At 39.6% G+C, this 21,228-nt stretch overlaps 3 protein-coding genes and 1 long non-coding RNA gene across 11 annotated transcripts; 2 read left to right on the forward strand and 2 right to left on the reverse strand.

Moving 5' to 3' along the window:
- Positions 1-188: 188 nt before the first annotated feature.
- LOC134187835 (uncharacterized) lies at positions 189-3,183 on the forward strand. 8 transcript variants are annotated; one of them, XR_009971175.1, is made up of 6 exons: positions 202-325; positions 1,613-1,711; positions 2,097-2,188; positions 2,247-2,340; positions 2,428-2,471; positions 2,541-3,181. It is a non-coding gene; the product is annotated as an uncharacterized LOC134187835 (long non-coding RNA). The 8 variants fall into 8 exon arrangements; XR_009971174.1 differs by lacking the exon at positions 202-325 and adding an exon at positions 1,780-1,999 and having other exon boundaries at positions 481-1,711; positions 2,541-3,183; XR_009971173.1 differs by lacking the exon at positions 202-325 and adding an exon at positions 1,780-1,999 and having other exon boundaries at positions 481-1,711; positions 2,250-2,340; positions 2,541-3,183.
- A 1,140-nt stretch (positions 3,184-4,323) lies between these two features.
- On the forward strand, positions 4,324-8,270 carry LOC134187701 (hepatoma-derived growth factor-like). The gene is made up of 3 exons (XM_062655854.1): positions 4,324-4,522; positions 4,588-4,661; positions 7,955-8,270. Exons 1-3 carry the CDS (start codon positions 4,457-4,459, stop codon positions 8,268-8,270), a joined length of 456 nt encoding a protein of 151 aa, XP_062511838.1. The 5' UTR covers positions 4,324-4,456.
- A 7,950-nt stretch (positions 8,271-16,220) lies between these two features.
- LOC134187702 (tigger transposable element-derived protein 6-like) lies at positions 16,221-16,760 on the reverse strand. Its single transcript, XM_062655855.1, has one exon. It carries the CDS (start codon positions 16,758-16,760, stop codon positions 16,221-16,223), a length of 540 nt encoding a protein of 179 aa, XP_062511839.1.
- On the reverse strand, positions 16,757-17,499 carry LOC134187703 (tigger transposable element-derived protein 6-like). The gene is made up of 2 exons (XM_062655856.1): positions 17,074-17,499; positions 16,757-17,020 (listed from the first exon to the last, which is right to left on the reverse strand). Exons 1-2 carry the CDS (start codon positions 17,497-17,499, stop codon positions 16,757-16,759), a joined length of 690 nt encoding a protein of 229 aa, XP_062511840.1.
- Positions 17,500-21,228: the final 3,729 nt, after the last annotated feature.

Genomic DNA, 21,228 nt, shown 5'->3' on the forward strand with positions numbered 1-21,228 from the left:
CACAATATTGGGAAACTGGTTCTACTTTTGAAGCCATTTGTTGATTATGGCGCATAATGGTAGACTGTACACTGTATAACCAAAAGTGTAGAGTAATAACTCATGTTACTTTAACTTAATTAATTAAAGAAACACTTCGGAGAACTGCGCAGCTTTAGTGCGCAGCCGAAATAGCGAGGTCCGGTGATCGAGGGAGTTCGCGGAAAGTGTTCCTGTGTACGTGAACTGTTAGAACACGATCGACGACAGCGTCCATTGCCTTTAGCGCCAAAGAATCTCACAAAACGCCAAATTTCCCGAACGGATTACACTGCACGAAAAGAAGGTCAGTCTGTACAGTCTGAAAGTAGTACAACGGTTTCCGCCGTTCTTGGAGAGACGGAAACAACAGAGACCATTTCCTGGAATGTGATTACCTACGTGATCTGATCGCATGCTTCATTTGGAATTTGGAAGACGAACTTGAAGTCAGTGTTTATGTTTCTAAACGTTCTTAACGTACATCTGTCGGGTTTGCTCTGAGATAGTGCCCGGATACCCAACTTGGTTACTAAAGATTGCCATTAGCGAGCAAAGGCGGAGCCAGCAGCTAGCGCAAAAAGCTACCAATTTATGCTTGGTATTAAATTGCCTTTGTATGTAGTACAAAACATCGTTTTAGACTTGCTGAACCAAATTTTTTTAATCAAGACTAAGTTGTATGAACTGTCAATCAAATGGTGAATGATGCTATTCAAACCACCTCAAGTGGAAAGGTTTGACCTGCTGACTAATGTTTTCTACACATCTGATGTCTTGATGTTTCAATTTTTGTTTCAATTTTTGTTTCATTCTTTAAACGCCCTTCAGATTTGTTCTTAGTATATTTATGATTGCTTTTAATTAGGAAGCAATGGTGGGGCAAGTTGCATTTTAACCCACAAGGAACACAAATTTATAGCTTGAAAAATAGCTTGCAAAACCAATATCAACGGTGTTGTGTATAATTACGTTTGTGCAGTTGATGGATAACTAAGTTTTTGCCGCACTAACAGTTGCTACTGCCAGGGCACATGGGAACAGATAAATAAATGAACACATCGATTTTACATATTGTCATAAATGTTCTACATGTGCACTGTGAACATTTACATGGAATGTAACAACATTTGCTAGCAACACTAATGAGTGTACATGGCATTGAGCGTTATCATTAAACTAATGTTCAACTTTGTTTCTAGAATTTGAAGTAGGTCTCTTGAGTATATATTTTGTATACATTTTTGAAGCAGTTTTAAAAGGGGCAGGAGATGGTGATCATATAGCTTCAATTTTACAACATCAAATCTCAATAGTATTGTACATGTCTCACAAAAGAAGAAACACTAGCTGCATATGTTGACAGCGTTAGGGCATATAAGTCTCTGATTTGCTGTGGATCGTGCAATTGAATCAATACTCACGAAACTGTTATTTCCCAAAATAACTCAGGGCTATCTGAAGCAGAGGAATATGTCTGCAACCATGCAAAGTCGCACACATACTGTTCATGATCGAGACATCTCTATATCATACAACAGCTAGCGAACAATTGTGTGCCGTTACTTGTAATATCTCATTCCAATTTATGTAGGAACCAAAGAGGCTATGAAGAGAGCCCTTGAACCCTTAAATTAACCAAACAGTGGGAAATGACAGTGAATGATTCTCTTGAGGGAGACACTCATTCAAGGTGATACTGTTATTACGTTAATTCATTAAAACATGCATAATTTTGATTGTCAGTTACTTTAATTGTAGGCATGCTAGTAATGTGACTGCATACATATTCGTGTCCTACATTCAAGGAACCTGTTGAAGAAGGTCTCTAATATGCATGAAAGATTATTGGTGCTTACTATATGTACTGATTTTTTTAAAGTTATTTTCTAGAAGTCCTTGAGATAAGAATCAAATAACCCTGATCTAATATGTCTAGACACAGAGGAGAAGGGCATGTTTGAGAAATCTGAAGATCAATGTAATTAATTAAGCCAGTTAATTGGCTGTCAAGATGTGGTTGCATGGATGAAAACTGCTGATTAATTGTGACATGTAATGTGTTATTTGTTATCTAGCCATATCTATACTTCAACCCCTATGAGAAAGTAGCAGCAAGTTCAAACTGCAAAATATCCTTTGTTGAATTGGTACAGACAACTGACATCAGGTATAGCTAGCATGTCTAGGTGAGTGTTATAATTTTAATTGACTTTAATCACTACAAGTAGCTCCAGGCAGTTATACGGCCCTATTGTCCCTATTTATTGACGGTCAACATCGGAAGTGGGATATGTAGCAACACCAGCCTATCAACATCATGTAAGTACTAATTTTTTAAATTAAGTACCTACACCAATTGGTACAGATCTTCTGAGTATATTGCTCTTTTGTACATAATATATTTAGCATCTTCAATGGCGAATGGGATGTCAAGCATTCTTTATCTCCAAGTTAGTAAAGCCATCTCTAAATATTTCTTTATGTTAGATCACCTTTTGTTCTTCTTGTAAATATTTTAGTAAGGCCTTCATGCAAGCAGTCCTGTAGTAACAAGAATTCAAGGTGAAGATGCATTTTCTGCATCTGTGCAACTGCAACAGGATCAATGTACAGTTTGCCCCATTGATAGATTAGTACCAGAGTAGAGTAGGATAGATGATTTTCTAGATTTGCCTGGTATTCAAGAACAATGTCTAAAAACTATGCAAGAGTGAGACCATGCAATGACAAATTTGCACTATCAATATTTAGTACGACCTCTACTGTTTGCAAAAAACAGACATAAATATAGTTTTGGATCTACATTGCCTAAGACTCTCACACACGTTTAGTATCTCGTCTTCCAGTTCCGTCTTGTTCTTTGGTGGCTTCTTCTCTACTTCACGTTTCATTCAACTCCATAAATTTTCTATTGGAATCAGGTCCGGTGAGTTGGCAGGCCAGCTAGTCACTAGCGTACGTTTCTGCTAGTGAGAAACTCGATCTTTCGTTCTTCTAGACTTGCCAGCTGGTGCCTTCTCCTGGTGCAGCCTCCAACCACCATTCCAATCCTAAACATATACCTGATGACGATGATCTAACTCAGCTGCGTACTGACTCAGGATAGATGCTTTTGTATGTATGGCATGTGTTTCTCACTATTTGGTTCGTTTATATATTCTAAATTTATGCAATTTTTGGCAACTGTACGAAACTGGAAGAGTCTCAATAATTATGTACTACTAATATACTCTGAAAGAAGAAATTTGTGTGGGAGCAAAATGAGTGCGATTTTGTGCGATCACAAGCCCATCACACAAAATAAATTCCACATATATTTGTCCATTGCGCACAAAGTAGATGGGTCGGCCTTATTGTCACACAAATTAATTCTACACAAGTAGTGATGTTTCTAGAAAAAGCACAATTTTTCTCCCGCACAAATTTCTTCTTTCAGGGTAAACCATTTATGCAGCAGACATTTACAGACATGCTACTAGAACGACTCGGTCACGTGGGCAATAAACACAAGTTCCTGAATCGAATAAGGTCTTATCCAGGAGTGGAATCCACACTGCCCGAGGCTAGTTGATTCTACAGTATTTGTAGCTGTGCTAGCTTGTATTTAGAAATATGTAAACTAGCTATAAGGTTTGGCATAGATATAGCAGAAAGTTATACACTATATATGGCTACAAGATATGTCAAGATTTCTCCAATTTCTTACATCCTTGTGAACTTGAAATTTCTTGCATGCATATACTTTCTTGGACCGGATGCGTACCAGCTAAGGTCGTGCATGACTATCAATATCTTTCATGATCTTGTGGCAAGAAACCAGCAAGCAATTTGCCCAAGATCTTGGCCAAGAACTTCAACCTGGGTGCAATGACTAGGTATATGAAGCGTTTGAAATGAGATATGTTTGCAATTGTGCATGTGGTGTACAAGCAATTTGTAGTCATATGATTAATTTATAATAATATCTTAGTCTGTAGAATTTTAAAAAATAAGAAGAGTTATGCATACTTGGATTGGCTGCTGCATTCCAAATCGCGGCGATACGGTCTGGTCACGCGAGACTTACAGAGCCGTAGAGCAGTATATTGATACTGTACCACACAGTATTTACTTGCCAGCGTACGTAGATGAAAATGAAAAATGAAGATGTCTCCGACTTCTGATGATGAGCCTACGTTCCATGCTCAACCACTGGCGTAGACTACTACAGTACAGCAGCCTCAACTGCTCCCTAAATTTGTTACTACACAAATTAAAGTGAATACTCGTTGCAAATTTTCTTCGTCCCTAGACTAGGAAGAGTAAAGAAACATTAGGCGTCGCATGGCTATGACGTCGCCAAGACCCGTATCGGGTAGCGTGGTCTACGCATGCGTATTACTAGGGTTGTAGAAGTGGGTAGCAGTGCTTGTGCTATCTGTTACTGCTGAATAGCATGGATTTTCAGACGGGAGATTTGGTGTGGGCAAAGATGAAAGGTTACCCTCACTGGCCAGCAAGGGTATGTTAATTAAGTAGGATTTTTGTTTGTTCGAGTTCTAACTAGGCACTTATTGCTTTGAGCAGGTGGACAGAAAACCTGACGAAGAAAGCAAGAAAAACAAGAAGTTCAAAGTGTTTTTCTTTGGCACTCATGAAATGTAATGAAATAATTTATTAGGCAAGTAATTTTTGTTCATTGAAGTTTCTGTAGGCAGTTCTTGGTAATTGATTAGTATTGTGTTATTACAGAATTTAGTGATGTCATGCAGTAATTGGTACGTGTATGCTTTAGTGGATTTAAGAATTGGTAGAGGTCGTGTCTTCGTCTTGTGTCATGATCATTTTAGAATCTGGGGAGTAGCTGTTGGCTCTGTAGCTATAGTACCAAGTTTAGATAGTTTCGTGTATGAGTTGACAATTTGATGACAAAAAGCAACGCTTGACAACGCTGCACTCAATTGAGGGTGGATTGATGGTGTTTATGTAGTTAAAATAATTCAACATTTGTTCAATATTATTATGCATACATATATATATATATATATATATATATATATATATATATATATATATATATAAAGGAAAGTAGGCCCATGGGTGCAGCCATTTTGAATTTTGTTTTGTAATTGCTTGCAAACTGCTATTCCTTCCCACTCCTCCTTTAGCACATAACCTTCTCTACTTTCGTAAAGCAACTGGTGCTCTTTGCGGTGGCCATTACCCTGTACTTTGCTTTGTGTTGGTGGGTTTTTTTAAATTGTGACGTCACAAAAAGTTTGTTCCCTATGCGCTCGCAAACTGCTGCACTTCCTCACTTCTCCTTTAGCATGCGGCCTTTTCTCGGTTTGGAATAGCAACTGGTGACATTTTCGGTAGTCTGTGTCCTATACCTAGGCGTTGCTGGCATTCATCTGTACTTCTTGATGTCATCCTATGCCTACTCATTGTTGTGTCACCTAGTGTGACGTCGCACATTTATTGTGGCGTCACAAATGCTCTGTTGTTTTGGCTAAAGTGCAACAAAAAGTTGTCATTACAGCAAACCCGCCTGTACACTGTCAAAATGCCTCCCAAAAAGCGCTCTCTGTCTACTACTAAGATAGCAACTGGCTTATGGAACGAGCTATTTTAGCTTCTCTCAACGAATCTGCTAATGACATCAACTCAAAGCTTTTACAACAATTTCCAGGAGAAGCCAAAGCTTATCTATCAGTTGACAGTGTGAACGACGTCGACAAAGCAACTCTTTATTCAGTCGAATTTCTTTATTTCCTTCAACCTGCCGGACTACCGCCACATAGACTTGATTTAACAGTCGGAATGCTTCTAATGGTAGTTCGCAACTTGACTTTGGGCAAATTAAACAGAACAAGACTTATTCTCAAAAGGATGATGGAAAAATGCCTTGAAACGGTCGTTGCCACCGGACCACAAAAAGGACAGCAACTTTTTCTACCAATGCTATCAATCACACCGTCAGACACCAGTTTACCATTTCAGCTTACTAGGCTGCAATTTCCTGTCAAACTCTGCATGGGAATGACTATTAACAAGTCACAAGGACAAACTTTGAAAGTTGCTGGACTACATCTGCAAGAACCATGCTTCAGTCACGGGCAGTGCTACGTTGGATGCAGCCGAGTCTCAAGTAATATATATCTTTTTATATGCGGTGAAACTTGATCAACGAAAAACGTAGTATACAAACAGGTACTTCAATATAAAGTCTAAAAGAATCCATCTGCATTATCTCGAGTATATAATCTTTAATATACACGTCAATAGGTTCATATACAATGTGGAAACAGCATTTACTCGCTGGTGAAAAAGTTCTGATTCATATCATTGCTCCTCAACCTAGCAGATGTTTCATGGTATATTTGGTCTGAAGATATGCTCTCCACTTGCAAGCAATAAACATATAACTTGATTACCGCAATAACTTTACAATTTTGGGAATTTTACCACCTGCAAACGCTAATTTTTCTTTAGCTGCTATGCTTATAAAGTGTAATGCGCTTCCTGGGCGCCATCTTGAAACGATAACAACTATATATGCGTATTGACTCTGACATCTCACTAACAAAGTCTTTTAGCCTGTGGTTTGTATACGGACATTCACGTTCGCTGCACCTGTTCCATGCAACGACAGCAACATTTTGAAGTGACGACGTTCCACGGGCATGTTGAAATAGCTGCGACTTTAGATGTGACTTGTCAGGTTTATCAGGTTTATCTATAAAGTATTTATTTTCTAAAGTATCTGTCTGTCTGTCTGTCTATATGTATGTCCACATGTATGTATGTATGTATGTATGTAAGTATGTTTAATTAAACGGGATTATCAGAAAGTTTATCAAAATTGTCATGGCCAGCATGATCCACGGACCATGCGGACCTCTCAACAAAAATTCGCCTTGGATGGTTGACAACTACTGCTCCAAGCATTTTCCAAAGAATTTCTGCCATGAAACTCAATGCTCCAATGACAGATATCCACTTTATCGTCGTCCATGGGTGTCTCCGCTTAGATAACCGAATTTTATTATGCCCCAAGAGTCTATAGACGCTGGAATTGTGTTAATTAACTTAATTAATTGGCCCGGGCAAAGAACGGGCTACATGGCTTGTATATATATATATATATATATATATATATGGCCAGTTACAGACAAAGAACTAATGTGTCAATGAGTTTATTAATTAATGGATTAATTAAATGGTCAATAGTCATTGCTAGAACTCTGATGTATAGTTGTTGCAGTTTACCACAAGGCTTAGTTTTCCCCAGCATGTAAACAGCTGGAGTTTGAGCTTTGAAGTCTAAAGGTCTAATTAATTTTTATTTTCTGTTATTGGATGCTATCAACTGTGATATGGTAGTACACAGTACTTGATAAGCTTTATTAGTTTTTGCTGCTGTGGCATTATAATTTGAGCATTGTAATGTGATAGCAGAGGCTGTAGATGCACTTGTGGAGGATGAATAGATTAACAGTCTGTCTTTATGTGTGTCTGTCTTTCTTTCTGCTTGCATGTTTGCTAGTCTATCTGTTTGTCCAAGTACACTAGGTTTTGTTAGAAACATTTTGCAGAGTTTATACTGTTATAATTAGGTGTTGTACAAGTGGAGAATTTATCATCATCTTATGACAGTAGAACAATTTGTTTGTCAAAATCCATTTGTAAATTATATATGTTGACAGTGTAACATGTGTATGCTAAATGCACATTCTGTGTAAAGTTTGTCAGTCTGAGATAATAGACTGCAGTCATTCAGTGCTTGTTTGTTACTATTATATGCTTTTAGTGACATGTAGCAGTTGCTTAGCCTTGTGACCGGTCTCACTGCACTTTCAGCTTTCTTGAGTATTCGAGTCTCAACACAGCGAGCCTGGTCATGAGGCTAGCAGTTGGTAGTTAATTAATTGCAATTTTTGTATTTTGGTAGTGGTTACTTGTCAGGCAAGGAGTTATTTTCATTTGAAGACCATAAGACTAAATACAACAAGCCATTGAAGAACAAGGGTTTTCTGGAAGCATTAAATGAGATTGAAAATAACCCAGATATTGAGGATCCAAATGAGCTGTCTGACGAGGATGGAAGCAGTGGCAATGAGGACTACCAACAGGAGAAACAGGTACTACATGTTGTTAGTATGAGATTTATAGCGACAGCAATGTGTCTTTGTTATACGAAAGTATCTTGTTACTCATGTTATTGCACATTAATTGTTGCAGCAGTCAAAAATTATTGTTTAGCTTAATTGCAGGCGATTAGAGGGAGAAGTATCTATTGTCTAATTTCTAATAAAAGATATTCTTAAGGTGTTTGTAATTATGCTATCCACAGATTTGTTTGGGTTAGGAGATTCTGTTTAGCAGCAATTAAGGAGGTGCGATTTATGTAACTTCTCTGATGGTAAGATATATGGGATGCTTCAAAATATGTGTATACTTGAGGGTACAGAGTCAGTAGCTATAGTGGTTTACAGTGAAGAGTTTGCTTTGGAATCTTGTCCAACGTGAAGTTCTAGTGCCAGCATCATCCTGAGGAGAAGTCCAACAAGCATCAACTTGACCTCTATTTCTAGGTCTTGCTGAGAGAGCTACGCTGCCATCTTTGCTTCCGTTATGGAGAACAGACTACATTATTGTTGTGTGTAATGTGCATGCATTACTGCTCTACTTCCTAGTGAATTAGGCTCCGCCTGCTGACACTGAATCGTTGCGATTGTGGACAATAGCTACAGATATATCAAGAATGCAGAACCTGAAAGTGAAGAGATTATGAAGATCTACTGTTTTGTCATTAGTAGGTCCTCTTTGCAGTAAAATAGAGCTGCTTTTCTGTCAGACCTTTTAGCGATATTCTACATCACTACCTCAAGAACATGCTTTTGATAGAGTAAGTGTTCATCGTTGGTCTTGCCATATCTGTAGTAGGCTACAGAGAACGTTGCTAATAAGATATCCAGGACCGTGTGCTTTCGTGCGTTCCTGTGCATTTCCATAATTCTGTGCAAAGTTCTCGTCTTTTCAAGGGACTAGATAGCACAAGCAGAGGCAGCGATAACTGACATAGTTTAGGCAGCGATAACTGACATAGTTTTGAGCCAGAGCATGGTGCAACGGTGTATCCTTCCAGCACTGACTCTGAAGGGGATAGCAGGGACGCGAAGATGAGGCAGGAGATGGCGTGAACGTAGCAGACTGGGTAGGAAAATTTGGACTGGTGCACTTGTGGAAAGTATGAAAATATGCCAAGTGGAGCAGAGTGTCTTTGCTGTCAGGATGTGGACAGATTGCACTGGAAACTACAGGGTCTGGAATGTATCGCTTGCAGTCTGTCTGTTTGCCTCAATGAAGAAGTTCTTCTTACGGCAGTTTCGATGGTCGATGTACGAGGAGACATCATTACTGAGCTTCCAACTTCTCTAGGTTCTGCAGAAATAATTTCTGTTACATTCTATAATTAACTATTTAATTAAACTCTCAGATTACTGCGATTGACGGCATAACCAGTTTACGTACTGGTTTCATGAAAATCTGAAGAAAGGTGTTGGGTTAGTTATTCCAGCTGGTGTGGTGACAGCTATTCACAGCAGATTCCCTGAAGAGAATGGGATTTATATTGCATTCAACAAAAGGAATTAAGTTACTTAGCAAGATGAACAGATGACACCTATACATAAAGGCTTTAACTATAGTCACTAATCTGCTTTCGACTTTGGCTCTGTTCGATAGCATTAGTTTTTGTTGGCTTTTCTGTTCTTGCTATGTTTGGAGCTATGTTGACTGGGCTACTTTCAGAGTTTCTCTTCTCAATCACATCATGGATCATATCTATCACATAGCTGTTGTCTTTTGTTTCATAGATGGGTTTAATTGTTCAGTCTTTGTTTGCTTTCCTATGCTCAAGCTTGTACTTCTTTTGTCCTTCTGATGTCGTAGCTTGTTTTCTGTTTGTGTTCTTGTTGTGCTCAAGAGCTGCTAAGCAAAAGAAGGTGCCCACATCTTTTTAAAAGGGAATTGCTCACATTTTGGGCAATATTTTGTCATAGCAGAATGGTATACCTGTACTCACCAGTGTGGTAAATCAGATTTACTCTTCCTACGTCATTGAGCAATCGCTTGTCTAGTACCACTCATGTCAATGCTTTATGAGCAGATGACCTTTTCCTTAGTCGTGTCTTCTTTCTCTGGTTTGTAGAAGAAAGTGGTAGATGAGCACATGTAGTGCCATGTGTTTAGCTTAGTACTGTAATAGTAGTTTTATTGTCAAGTATACCATGTGTATCATTCCATGTGTCATCATCCCATGTGTGCTCATTTACTATGTATGTATAATATGGTGTACTGTGAAGTCTACTTTTCTTTCCCTTAGTTTCTTTGAGATGTTTTTTTGTCAAGTACCAAACATTAAACTGATGATCAATGTATGGGTACTTCAAAACTTTACATTGGAATCCTTTCTCTTCCCATCTTGCCATGGCCCTTTCAAAGCCAATCTTCTCCATGCTTCCAGAGTTTTCAACATTTGAAACTTGAACATTTAAGTTGAAAATCCAGAATATTACCAGAGTTTTGGTCTATCAATGAAGATGTACAATACTTTGCAGAGTGATCTGGACTGTCATATCTTCCATCACCTGACAGCCACAAAGTCTGTTCTTCAGCACATACCTGATCCGTTTCTTGATGAGCTTTTCATGTGTCAGTCACAACAGAAAACAAGTACCGATCTTGGATAAGGTAATTCACTATTGGAAAATATTTGAAGGTTTTCTATAGAGGATAACTTTGAGAATTGATTGAAAGTAGTGCCAGAAAACAAGACAGCCGCTGATAAAACTACGGTACATACCTGCCGCCACATTACCACATGGTATTTACTGGTGGCTGAAATTGGCAGCTACATCTATTAGTTGTAATAGACAAGCATGAACTAGACTGGCACTGATGAAAGCAATAACCAGTTTTGCATTGCATACACCACTTGAATAGCTTTTGAAGGCACTATCCAATGACAATCTATTTGCTGTCTATTATCGGTGAAAGGTCAATTTTCATCATATTCGGACACTGAGCTGTCTGTAGTAGCAGTTGCATCAGTTGTGTCACTGGGTTTGAATGACTGATCTTTACTATCTGGAAATAAAACTACTTCACAAACTGATTGATTATCCAAGGATACGTAAAAATGTAACGTGCTGGTACTTATGTCTGCTGATCTTGACCTGGCGACAGGTGAGGATGTATACCAGGGATCTGCTGCAAAATCTGTAGTTGTCCAATCAGTTTGGCTCGGCAGAAGATCAACCTGGTCATACTGAATATCATCCAACATTAATACTGCATTCCAAAATTCTCTTGTCATTCCACTAGAAGCATCATGCAAACCATACTGCGTTCCAATGCCTCTTGTTGCCTTCTTAGTATTGCTGATAGCATACTGAGTTCCACTTATTGAGAGTTACAGACTGTCACGACAAATTCATCATTGGAGTAGGGACAACATTCCACTTCGGTATCTTTATTGTCAACTACCATAATTCCACTGCCGTTTACTCTTTTTCAGTCTTACCAACAGGCATGAGCTCATTCTAAGGATGGTCAAGAGATACAATGGCTGATGGAACACATCTTGCTGTGGCCTACAATTCAAACCAGGCAGTGTTTCAAGATGAACAATGATAAACGGAAGAATAAGAATTGGAATTGTATTTCAAACATGCTGTGGGTTCCAGTATTTTTTAGATCAATTGCAGATCAAACATCTGTGAATGCAATGGTTGACAAGAAGACAAATGTTTAAAGAATTGTCTTTGTTTTCACTACAGGTACAGTACAGCTCAGGCAGTGTTCTAGCCAGGATTTTTCCAACTGTCAATACGACGTCATTAAATATAATGACGGCATTAAATATAATGACGTCATTAATGACGCCATCAAATGTTTGATGTTGACATATTTGGTAATGACATCATAAAATTACTTTATCTGTTCTCTAGTTGTATTAGAATCAGATGTAACATAATACAAACAGACAGACAGATAATACAGTACATTATTACAATGACAAGTTGACTTAAAACTGAGCTGACCTCACATGAGATTAAAGATAAACAGTAATTAGTAGAACACCTGCTGCAACCACAGTCACTCAATAGCACTTCTTGTGTGAAAGGTCAACAGAAATTTATCAAACACCAACAAGGAGACCATGCACTCCCTAAGATTACCAGATGTCTGACATGAGAATATGTATTGTTTTGTAGCAACTTTGGGACCATCAAGACCACTAATGTCTTTAGATCTGTGATCCCACACTATGCATGCTAGGGCTTTCCAATTCTGTCCCAACCTTCAATAAATGCTGTTTTCCCCACTCCAAACGTCCCTTCCCTCTCCTAACTGCCATTTTGACGGTAGTGACCTGGTACTGGCGAGAACACTGAGCTGTATGTGTTATTGAAATTGACTAAGAAATGTTTTATCTACCTTTTTCATCTGACTGCAGTTAGTATAGATGTAGACCAACCTGTGTGTTCTCGAGCTTTTTTGTACACTTCCTTTTTCTTTTTTGATTGCATGCACCTATAGCAGACGGTAGCGCAGTAGACTTCAGTCTCTTGATCCTCTTCCAATTTGTATCAAGAGAGTCTGGGGTAAATGATCTGAGCACACTCTATCTGTCTTTTTTATATTGTCATTAGTGAGACAAAGCCGAACCAGCCATTGGGGAAAACATTGGTAGTCTTTGAATAAAAATGAAGCAGACTGATTTTGTGTTCACTTCGACTTTTCCTGCAAATAATGCAAGATAGTGCCATTTTACTAGTCTGGGCAAACAAACATTAGCAGCCCAGATGTGAAATTAGTAATGTTCTTTGTAGCCAAGACTAGACGGCATTCTGAAAGTCTGTCTTTGGATATGGAAAGACCAACAACGAACATTTACTCTATCAAAAGCATGTTCTTGAGGTAAGCCGTAGTGATGTAGAATGTCGCTAGAAAGTCTGACAGAAAAACAGCTCTAACCACAGATTGGTTTCGTAAACTACTAACGACAAAGCAGTATAGATCTTCATAATATCTTCGTGTTCAGGTTTTGCATTCTTGATATATCCATAGCTGTTGTCCACAACAGGCCCGTTAGAAGGAACTTTTAAGTGGTAATTTCAATTTTGATTTCTGTTCTTAATATAGATCTTATTAGGACAGAAAGCGGCTTAACTTAAGCTATATAATGTTAATTGAATTTGAGATGTACAATATCTAAGAACATGTTCACACCGACATCTGGACCAACTATGATTAGGCTAACTATGATTAAGCCAACATTAGCGCAAGAGTGTTCACACCGCTAACTATGATTAGTAAGTCACGTTGGCACGTGAGTGTAATTAGCCTCGACAGTTTTCATCCGTCATATCCGGCAAGAATTTGTGTGCATTGTCTTGACGAATCCATTGCTTTAGGTCTTGAAAAGGGAAACATTTTGTTTGTTTCTCTGACAGCTCCTTCAGGGACGGCAGGAAATTGTCACAGGCACGTAGTACACATCTGCATGCACTTTCGTCACCATGTTGTTGCTGCGTTTGTACGTTTAAACATATAACACCACATCAGAAACATCGGCGACATGCTCTTCTTGTATAGTATTTCACATGCCAAAGTCACGTGCAACCACTAACGCCACTAATACGGTTGTAATACTACTTTCTACGACGTTAGAATGGTGTTACGCTAATCATGATTAGGCTCGGTGTGAACACACTCTAACTCATAGTCAACATATAAACAATTGTGGTTGAAATGATCTTCGAACAACCGTATCCTGTCGCTGTGGAAATTAAAAGGATCACATGGCTGGGAAGCACTGTCAACCGACATTTGACTCCCAGAGACATCGTATGTTACTCAATGCTGCTCATGAGTAGTCATGAGAAGACGACTTCCGAGGCTTGAGTGAAAGTTGCCACAGATGGACTGACTCCCGAATTCCTAAACTTTTCTTTCATAATGCTTATCTTATACATTGCATATATACAGATACGCTGACACACTCCAAACAAGTAATTGCCAATATACTACTTATTTGATTGGTTATACCCAACCGTAAGTACTGCAAATCAACACCTTGTCAAACTACACCTTGTTTCGAAAGTGATGGGGCCATGGCCCCAGCAGCGCCATAGGCTCCAACAGGCCTGGCACAAACAATCCCAGCGATTCAATAGGCGGAGCTGAAAATTCACCAGGAAGTAAAGCAGTAACGCACGTCATTACACACGACAATAAGGTAATTTGCTCTGGAAGCAAACATGATGGAATAACTTACACCAATCGATTTGTCTCGGTGAGATCTACAAATACAGGTCAAGTTGATTTTTGTTGGACTTCCCCTTTAAGTATCACCCTGAAGGAACTTATTGAGTGTGGAGGTTCATGTCTAATTTTAAGTAATACTAATCAGTTTCTGTATTATGTCACAGCCAATTATGTCTTCTAATGGAACGTTAGCTCACTGGCACAGAATTACACTATTTAGAGCTCTCAGTTGGTTGCAAAGCTATGTATGCGATTTCAGGTGGTCAGGAAAAGCCAATGTTTTTCTGATAAATCTCCATGCCTTGGAGGTGTTCCTCAAGGTTCAAAGCTAGGTCCTCTTCTGTTTATTCTTTGTACAAGGTATTTGCCGATGCAAGTGTCTTTGAGTAAGATTCATCTTTACGCGGATGACACATGTCTATTTAATTCTGGAGTCTTATCTCAAGATGTTACCAATCGTCTTCAATTTGATCTGCAAAAACTGAAATCCTGGTTTGATGTGAATTTCCTCAAATTAAATGGGAATAAATCAGAATTCATTCTCTTCAAGCCATCCAGAGTCTCTCACTGTGATTCATCTTTATATCATCTTTTTGTGGACGGTTCAGAATTGTACCTACTTAAATCGGTACAGTACCTTGGATTAGTGTTTGACGAAGACCTAAGCTGGAAAGTTCATTTTAATGTAGTTGTCAAGAAATGTTCTCAAAAGATAGGTGCATTGCATAGGTACAGTCGTTGCCTTACCATTGAAGCTAAACAATCTTTCTGGACAGCTGTAATTTAACCACATGTGGATTATGGCTCTGTCATTTGATCAGACGGATTTCATGGAATACCAAATCAGTTGGACTACCTGGAAAAGACAGCTTTTCGTTTGATCATGGGTTTTGCCTCTGATCAGCCCACTGGTTGTCTAGACCTCCTTGCAAAGAATAGTCGTCGTTGGAATACTCGTCATTCAATCCAGCTGGCCCAATGGATCTTCCGGTGTCTTCTCCCATCACAGTATGGGTGTGGTGTACCGGTTAACCTTATATTTTGCAAGGAGAAGTGCACCCATGTCACTAGACTGACTGATTCTTGGGGTCTCTGTGTCTCTCGCCCTAGAACCAACGCTCTCAAACAGACTTCCTTTTATCGTGACCAAGTTCTGTGGAAGGCTATAACAGTTTTAAAAAGAACTTGAGAAAGTATTTTGACAGCTCCTCATTTCCTAATTAGTCTTAATTGCATAACTGTTAGTGTTAGTGTTAGTTGTAAATATTTGTGTATAGCTTCTTTTGCTCGTGTATATAGTTTCTGCAGGGTGCCTGGAAGATCGGTGTTGCCGAAGGTTTCCCTGGATAAACAAAATACGCTCACATTAATTACTTAAGTTAGAGTTTTAGCTGACATTTCATGTACTTTACTACAGTAGTCCCCCTCTTGGACAACCACCTCTAAGTTTCCATCAAAGTGGTCTCTCAAAAGGGGTGGTCTCTCATCAGGGGAACTGTTTTTGTTGAACTCGTTAATTAAGTTTTGTGCTACACACTGTATTTAGTTTTCTACAGTGCGCTGTACACATACAAACAACAAGAATAATGCACTAAGTTTCATTAATTAACAAGAAAAACTGATCAATTTTTATGCAAAACAATGTCACTGGCTATCTGTTGCAAAGAATTCAGACAACAATTTCCTGGCTCTTGCAAATTAGTTCCAATAATTCAGCACTATTGTTAAGTTTCTAAGTTTATACAAGCACACAGCAGCTGCTTTGCAGATAATTTATCATGACTGTCATGGACATCTAGCTCTTCCTCTGAGTCTGACTCGGGAACTGTTTGGTGTAACACTCACTCGAGAAGATTTTCCTCCCAGTCTTTCTCTTCAGTTCACATACGTGTAGTTGTCAAATCTTGATCACAATTGGCATACTCGGTCCAAGTTGTGCCAGCAGCATTCACCAGAGACTCGAGTTCAATTTCAAGACTCATATTTTCTTGCTCTGATTCTGGTAAGTCTGTTGCACCACCTTCATCCACTGCATCCGGTTCAACAAATCCGCACTTAGCAAAGCATTTTCTGATGGTTGATGGATGAACTCTGTCCCATGCACTTCTCAGCCAAACTATTGCATCAAGAACATTAACTTTTTTGGCCAACTCTGATACACATGAGGCTTTATCTATGTGGAACAGGACATGACGAAGCAGCTGTTTACGATAATGCGTCTTGACAGTTTGTATTATTCCAGCATCACATGGCTGAAGTTTGGAAGTGGTATTAGGTGGTAAAAAGACTAATTTGACATTACTTCTGACAACATCAGGATGAGCAGTGCAGTTGTCCACAAATAACAAAATGGATCGTTCTTCACTCTTCATTTTGATGTTCACTTTGTTCAACCAGTTCTCGAACAGTTGACTTGTCATCCATGCTTTTTTGTTGGCTGCATAACTGACAGAAGACAAGCTGTGACTCCTTTAGAGCAACGAGGATTTGCAGATCTTCCAATAAGTAGTGGTGTCAACTTCTCCCCTGTAGCAGAGCATGCGAGTAGAGCGGCTATTCTTTCCTTAGCGTCTCTGCCACCCTTGGCTTCCTCACCTTCCACAACCATTGATCTCTTAGGCAGAGCTCTGTAGAAGAGGCCTGTCTCGTCAGCATTAAAAACATTATTCAAGTCATACCCCTCAAAATTGACACCAATTTTTGGTGCCAATCAGCCACAACGGTGGGGTTCACATCTGCTGCTTCACCTGAAAGGCACGCCAATCGAACATTGTGTCGCTTCATCCAACGATCCAACCATCCATTAGAGCCAGAAAAGGAACTGTGTCCCAACTGCTCAGCATACATTAGGGCTTGTTCTTGGATCATGTGGCCACTTATTGGAATGTTCTTTGCCTGCGCCGAAGTGAACCACTCCCAAGCAACTCTGTCCAAGTCTTTGTAGCACAACTTTCTAACCTTGCTGTACTTCCTCTCTGCTCGACCTCCGGTTTCCCATTGCTGTCTAATGCTCTTTTTGTTCCTTACAATTTCTTGAATTTGTGTCTTACTTACGCCAAGATCTTCAGCGATTGAGCGACACGAACGGCCTTCTTTTGTCTTGTCCAGCACAGCTATCCTTTCATGAAGGGCTAGGATCTTACGTTTTTGAGACAACATTCGACTACTTCTGTACGCACACATGCTACTGTACTGTGGTTGATTGGTGACTACACTCCTTTCTTTGTACATACCCGGATGTATTGGTGCAGTGGTGGAGACAGGCAATGCTAAGTGGTTGCTTAAGGCAGGGACACGTAGTCACTGAAGAGGGTTACGAGCAATACAAATTTCGTCGGTTCCAAGCCAAACTGGTCGTAAACAAGAGGTGGTCACTTACGAGGGTGGTCACCCAAGAGGGAGACTACTGTATATCCATTCATCTGATGTCTTTGTACTAGAAAATTTGGATGATATCCAATAAATAGCTATATATGTACATACATATGTCTTAGCAATTATAATTATATATACAAATTTTTTACATCATGTTTTTGTCACGCGAGTTATCATTTACAGTATCTTTGAGGATAAGTAGATTTTTGTGTAAGTTCTCTGCCAACAAGATAGTTGTTAGCTGCTACCAAGCTTGGGACAAATGGCCATACTGCGTGTAGTAATAATTTCATATTGTCCTTGGAAGGAGAGACCCTGGCTTAAAATTTTTAGTATGATTGCACTCTGTTACATTGTAGTCTTGGACTGATAACAGACAGTCTTGCTTTCTAGTAAGAAAGTTTGGTATGTGAGGCAGTGATATGTAGTGGCAAGCTATTAACAGTCTACCAAAACAACCATGGAATTTATGTTCAAACAGGTCCCGTATACCCATGCAGTATGATCTGTATAACAGAGGTAGATCTTGATTAACCATGCACACATATTCCTATCATGGCAGAGCTTTGCCCTACATTGTAGTTCCAGTCAAACAAAAGCCCCAGTATCTGACCGGCACATGAGGCCCCCGGTGCCCCAGTTGTTGTGACTGCCTCTTTATGCCACAAACTCAAGAAGAGGACACATACAAGACTTCCTCACAGAAGTATTGCAACGTGTAAGTGCAAATACTCTGTACCAACTGCTTCCAGATATACCAAGGGTTCTGCGCTAGAGGAATTTAACCAGTCACATAAACATGGATGTCGACGGTACGTAGGGCCTAGACTGGCTACATATGGCAGTTACTGTGCTTGAATATTTCTAAGACATGTAAAGTATGCACAAACGGCTATTGCAACAAACTAGTATGATACGCAGTTGTAATTACAGCATGCAGATACCTAAAGCATAGGAGAGATATTGATCTGTGTGAGAGCAGGGAAAGCTGCCAGTTAGTACCGGTGACAACAAGGAAGAGGCACTTCTTGACCATTGTGGCTTCATCTACATACACAGAGAGAGATCTGAGAACACTGCTAGAGGGATGAGCCAAATTATTTTTCAGTCATTTTGAACCATCTTCCCACACAACTTTAGTTAATTAAGACTTACTATTTTCAAGGAACGTAGCAATACACTTAATTACGTAATTACTATGGTGTTACACACTGTATGCTACCACAATACTGTGCATACACATGCATGTACTGCTTTCAAGTTACCATAGGTGTATTGGTGCAGTGTGCACATTACACGGCCAAACATCTTCAAGTTAGAGCCTCTACACGTATGTTGCACATATTGTCCGAACGATTGTCCACTAATTCGCGAAAACAAATGCAATATCTAGATGACATGAAGCAGCACCACCCTGACACCACAAGTCAGGCCCAAATCTGGCTGCCATCTGTCATCAGTCCTGCTTGATAGCCTTTGATATGATGGTAGTTTGCATGGTGCTGGCGGGACCTGACGGCTTAGGGAAGTACACGCGCGACCGATCACCTGTTCTACTCTGCATTCTTGCAGATAAAGAGACGAAAATCAGATGAGCAAAATGTAGGGAGCAAAATAATGTCGCTTACTTTGACCACTGACAACAAGTACATACTATTAGCCCACGAAAATCATACCCAGCAAGCCCCAAAGTAACCGATTACTCATTAAAACGTATGTGCTAACGACAGTCTTGCACGTGCTTTACAACAAATCCCAATAGCACTCACCTTGTACGATGACTACATCGTGAGTCAATGACCAGAAACCGCCTTGATCACAGTCACTTTGACTTCGTCCTGCACTTTCAAACGAGAAAAGATTCCACCTTGACAAGAAGTTCTGAAGAAAGCACTAGTGCAGGCACATCCAAGAACCAAGTAGGTAGGATTCGCTCCGCTCTGTATGTTGGGCGAAATACAAATAGTCAAAGCTACCGGCGGATGAACGTCATTTGGCCGTTTTGCTCGGCTTCCTGCAAGCGTATCTAGATCTCTCTAAGGTTGGAAAGCACGCAAAAAAAAACAGAGAATAGATCAGTTGTCAACGCTGCCTTGTAAGATGAGCTGAGATCAAAGACTTACTAGACTGTGTGCGGATGTTTCAAGGTTGTCATGCAAGCTATTGATACGCCCTACAATGTTCAGATTATTTGGACATCTCGTGAACTTAACTTCCCCGGTTGTTTGGTAGACTGTTAATGGCAGAGTATGATGTGGAAGTGTTGAACCTGTAACTTCACGCTTTTTGCTAATTCTTTTGTAGATATATGTTGTCTTTTTCTGGTTTGTCTTTTTTGGCTTTCTTTATGTTTATTTTGCACCATGTTTATGTGTGCGACGCAGATATAATAATAATAACCTAATAATTATAAGTTATGAAACTTGTCTGTCTTTCTCATGTTTCTCTAGCTTTATCCATGAGACTATGACTCGTTTCAGTCGTTGGGAAGTTTCTGTGGTCTGGCAAACGGTCCATTGACGATGACATTCAGCGCTTTTGTGGTGGTCATTGATATCCACTAGGCGTGCTGTCCGAATGTTCTCAGTCACCGTAATACCTGCAATCTATATCGAATTGGCTAGTCATTGATCGCCGTGTGGACTACACAGAAACATGTACCCTGCTGGGCTCACTTGTTGGGTTGGTTGGCACCCAGATAGGGGTAAAGACCCCACTTGCCCATCATGGAGGGCCATAACGACAAATAAGTATGGAGTGGATAGTCATGTAGCTTACTGCAAAGTGCACAGTTAGTTGTACATTGGTCAAGAGGTGGCTGAATGTTCATGCACACATTTCTCACTTAAATTTATGTTTGAAAGGCGTTAATTGCACGAGTGTCTTGATCACTTTAATTAAACATCAAATCTAAAACCTTAAAGGGGCAGTCCCATGGAAAAACCTAGGCTTTGAAAATAGGTCTTGACGAGAGAATCTGAATGACGTTAGTTACACGTCCAAATTTGCCTCCGTTGTTGAACTAAAAATGATTGCTTTTCATGGATCTTGAAACCCCGGTTTCAAAGTCAACAATAAGGAGTGTCTTTCACATGACGCAATGGGAAACGTATTTATGTAACCACTCCAACTCAGCAAGAGATCAGGTTTCTATTCACAAAGAACGGCGATGACTAGAAGGTTACTGAAGCTGTAGTCATAATTTATATGTGCTGATCTCTTCTAGATGGCAGGATCTAAGCTCTTGTGCGCTCTACCTACTCACTATGCAAATATATCGATGAAAGACAATGTTCATAAGTTAGGTACACAAGCTAACGGACGTCTAGTTTGTAGTCACGTGTTCTTCTGCTTGAAATACACCCTACTTACGTTAATAGTTCATTGCGTTGTGTGCATTGGGTGCATGGGTGTATGCAGAGCTATCTGTACGGCTCTGGGTGTATGTATCCTGAACAAAGATTGTTAGCATAGCTGATCTCATCATTGCCACTGTTTCTGCTGATGCCTGAT

Source organism: Corticium candelabrum, chromosome 12, assembly GCF_963422355.1.
Source record: "Corticium candelabrum chromosome 12, ooCorCand1.1, whole genome shotgun sequence".
Taxonomy (NCBI): domain Eukaryota; kingdom Metazoa; phylum Porifera; class Homoscleromorpha; order Homosclerophorida; family Plakinidae; genus Corticium; species Corticium candelabrum.

What these genes read in the sequence shown, in the direction of transcription:
- LOC134187701 (XM_062655854.1), top strand. Translation starts at nt 4,457, where the DNA reads ATGGATTTTCAGACGGGAGATTTGGTGTGGGCAAAGATGAAAGGTTAC. An exon ending in ACCCTCACTGGCCAGCAAGG is followed by an intron (nt 4,523 to 4,587) that starts GTATGTTAATTA and finishes TGCTTTGAGCAG; the next exon opens with GTGGACAGAAAACCTGACGA. An exon ending in TTCTTTGGCACTCATGAAAT is followed by an intron (nt 4,662 to 7,954) that starts GTAATGAAATAA and finishes GTATTTTGGTAG; the next exon opens with TGGTTACTTGTCAGGCAAGG.
- LOC134187703 (XM_062655856.1), bottom strand. Translation starts at nt 17,499, where the DNA reads ATGTTGTCTCAAAAACGTAAGATCCTAGCCCTTCATGAAAGGATAGCT. An exon ending in TTTCAGGTGAAGCAGCAGAT is followed by an intron (nt 17,021 to 17,073) that starts GTGAACCCCACC and finishes GTCAATTTTGAG; the next exon opens with GGGTATGACTTGAATAATGT.
- LOC134187702 (XM_062655855.1), bottom strand. Translation starts at nt 16,760, where the DNA reads ATGACAAGTCAACTGTTCGAGAACTGGTTGAACAAAGTGAACATCAAA.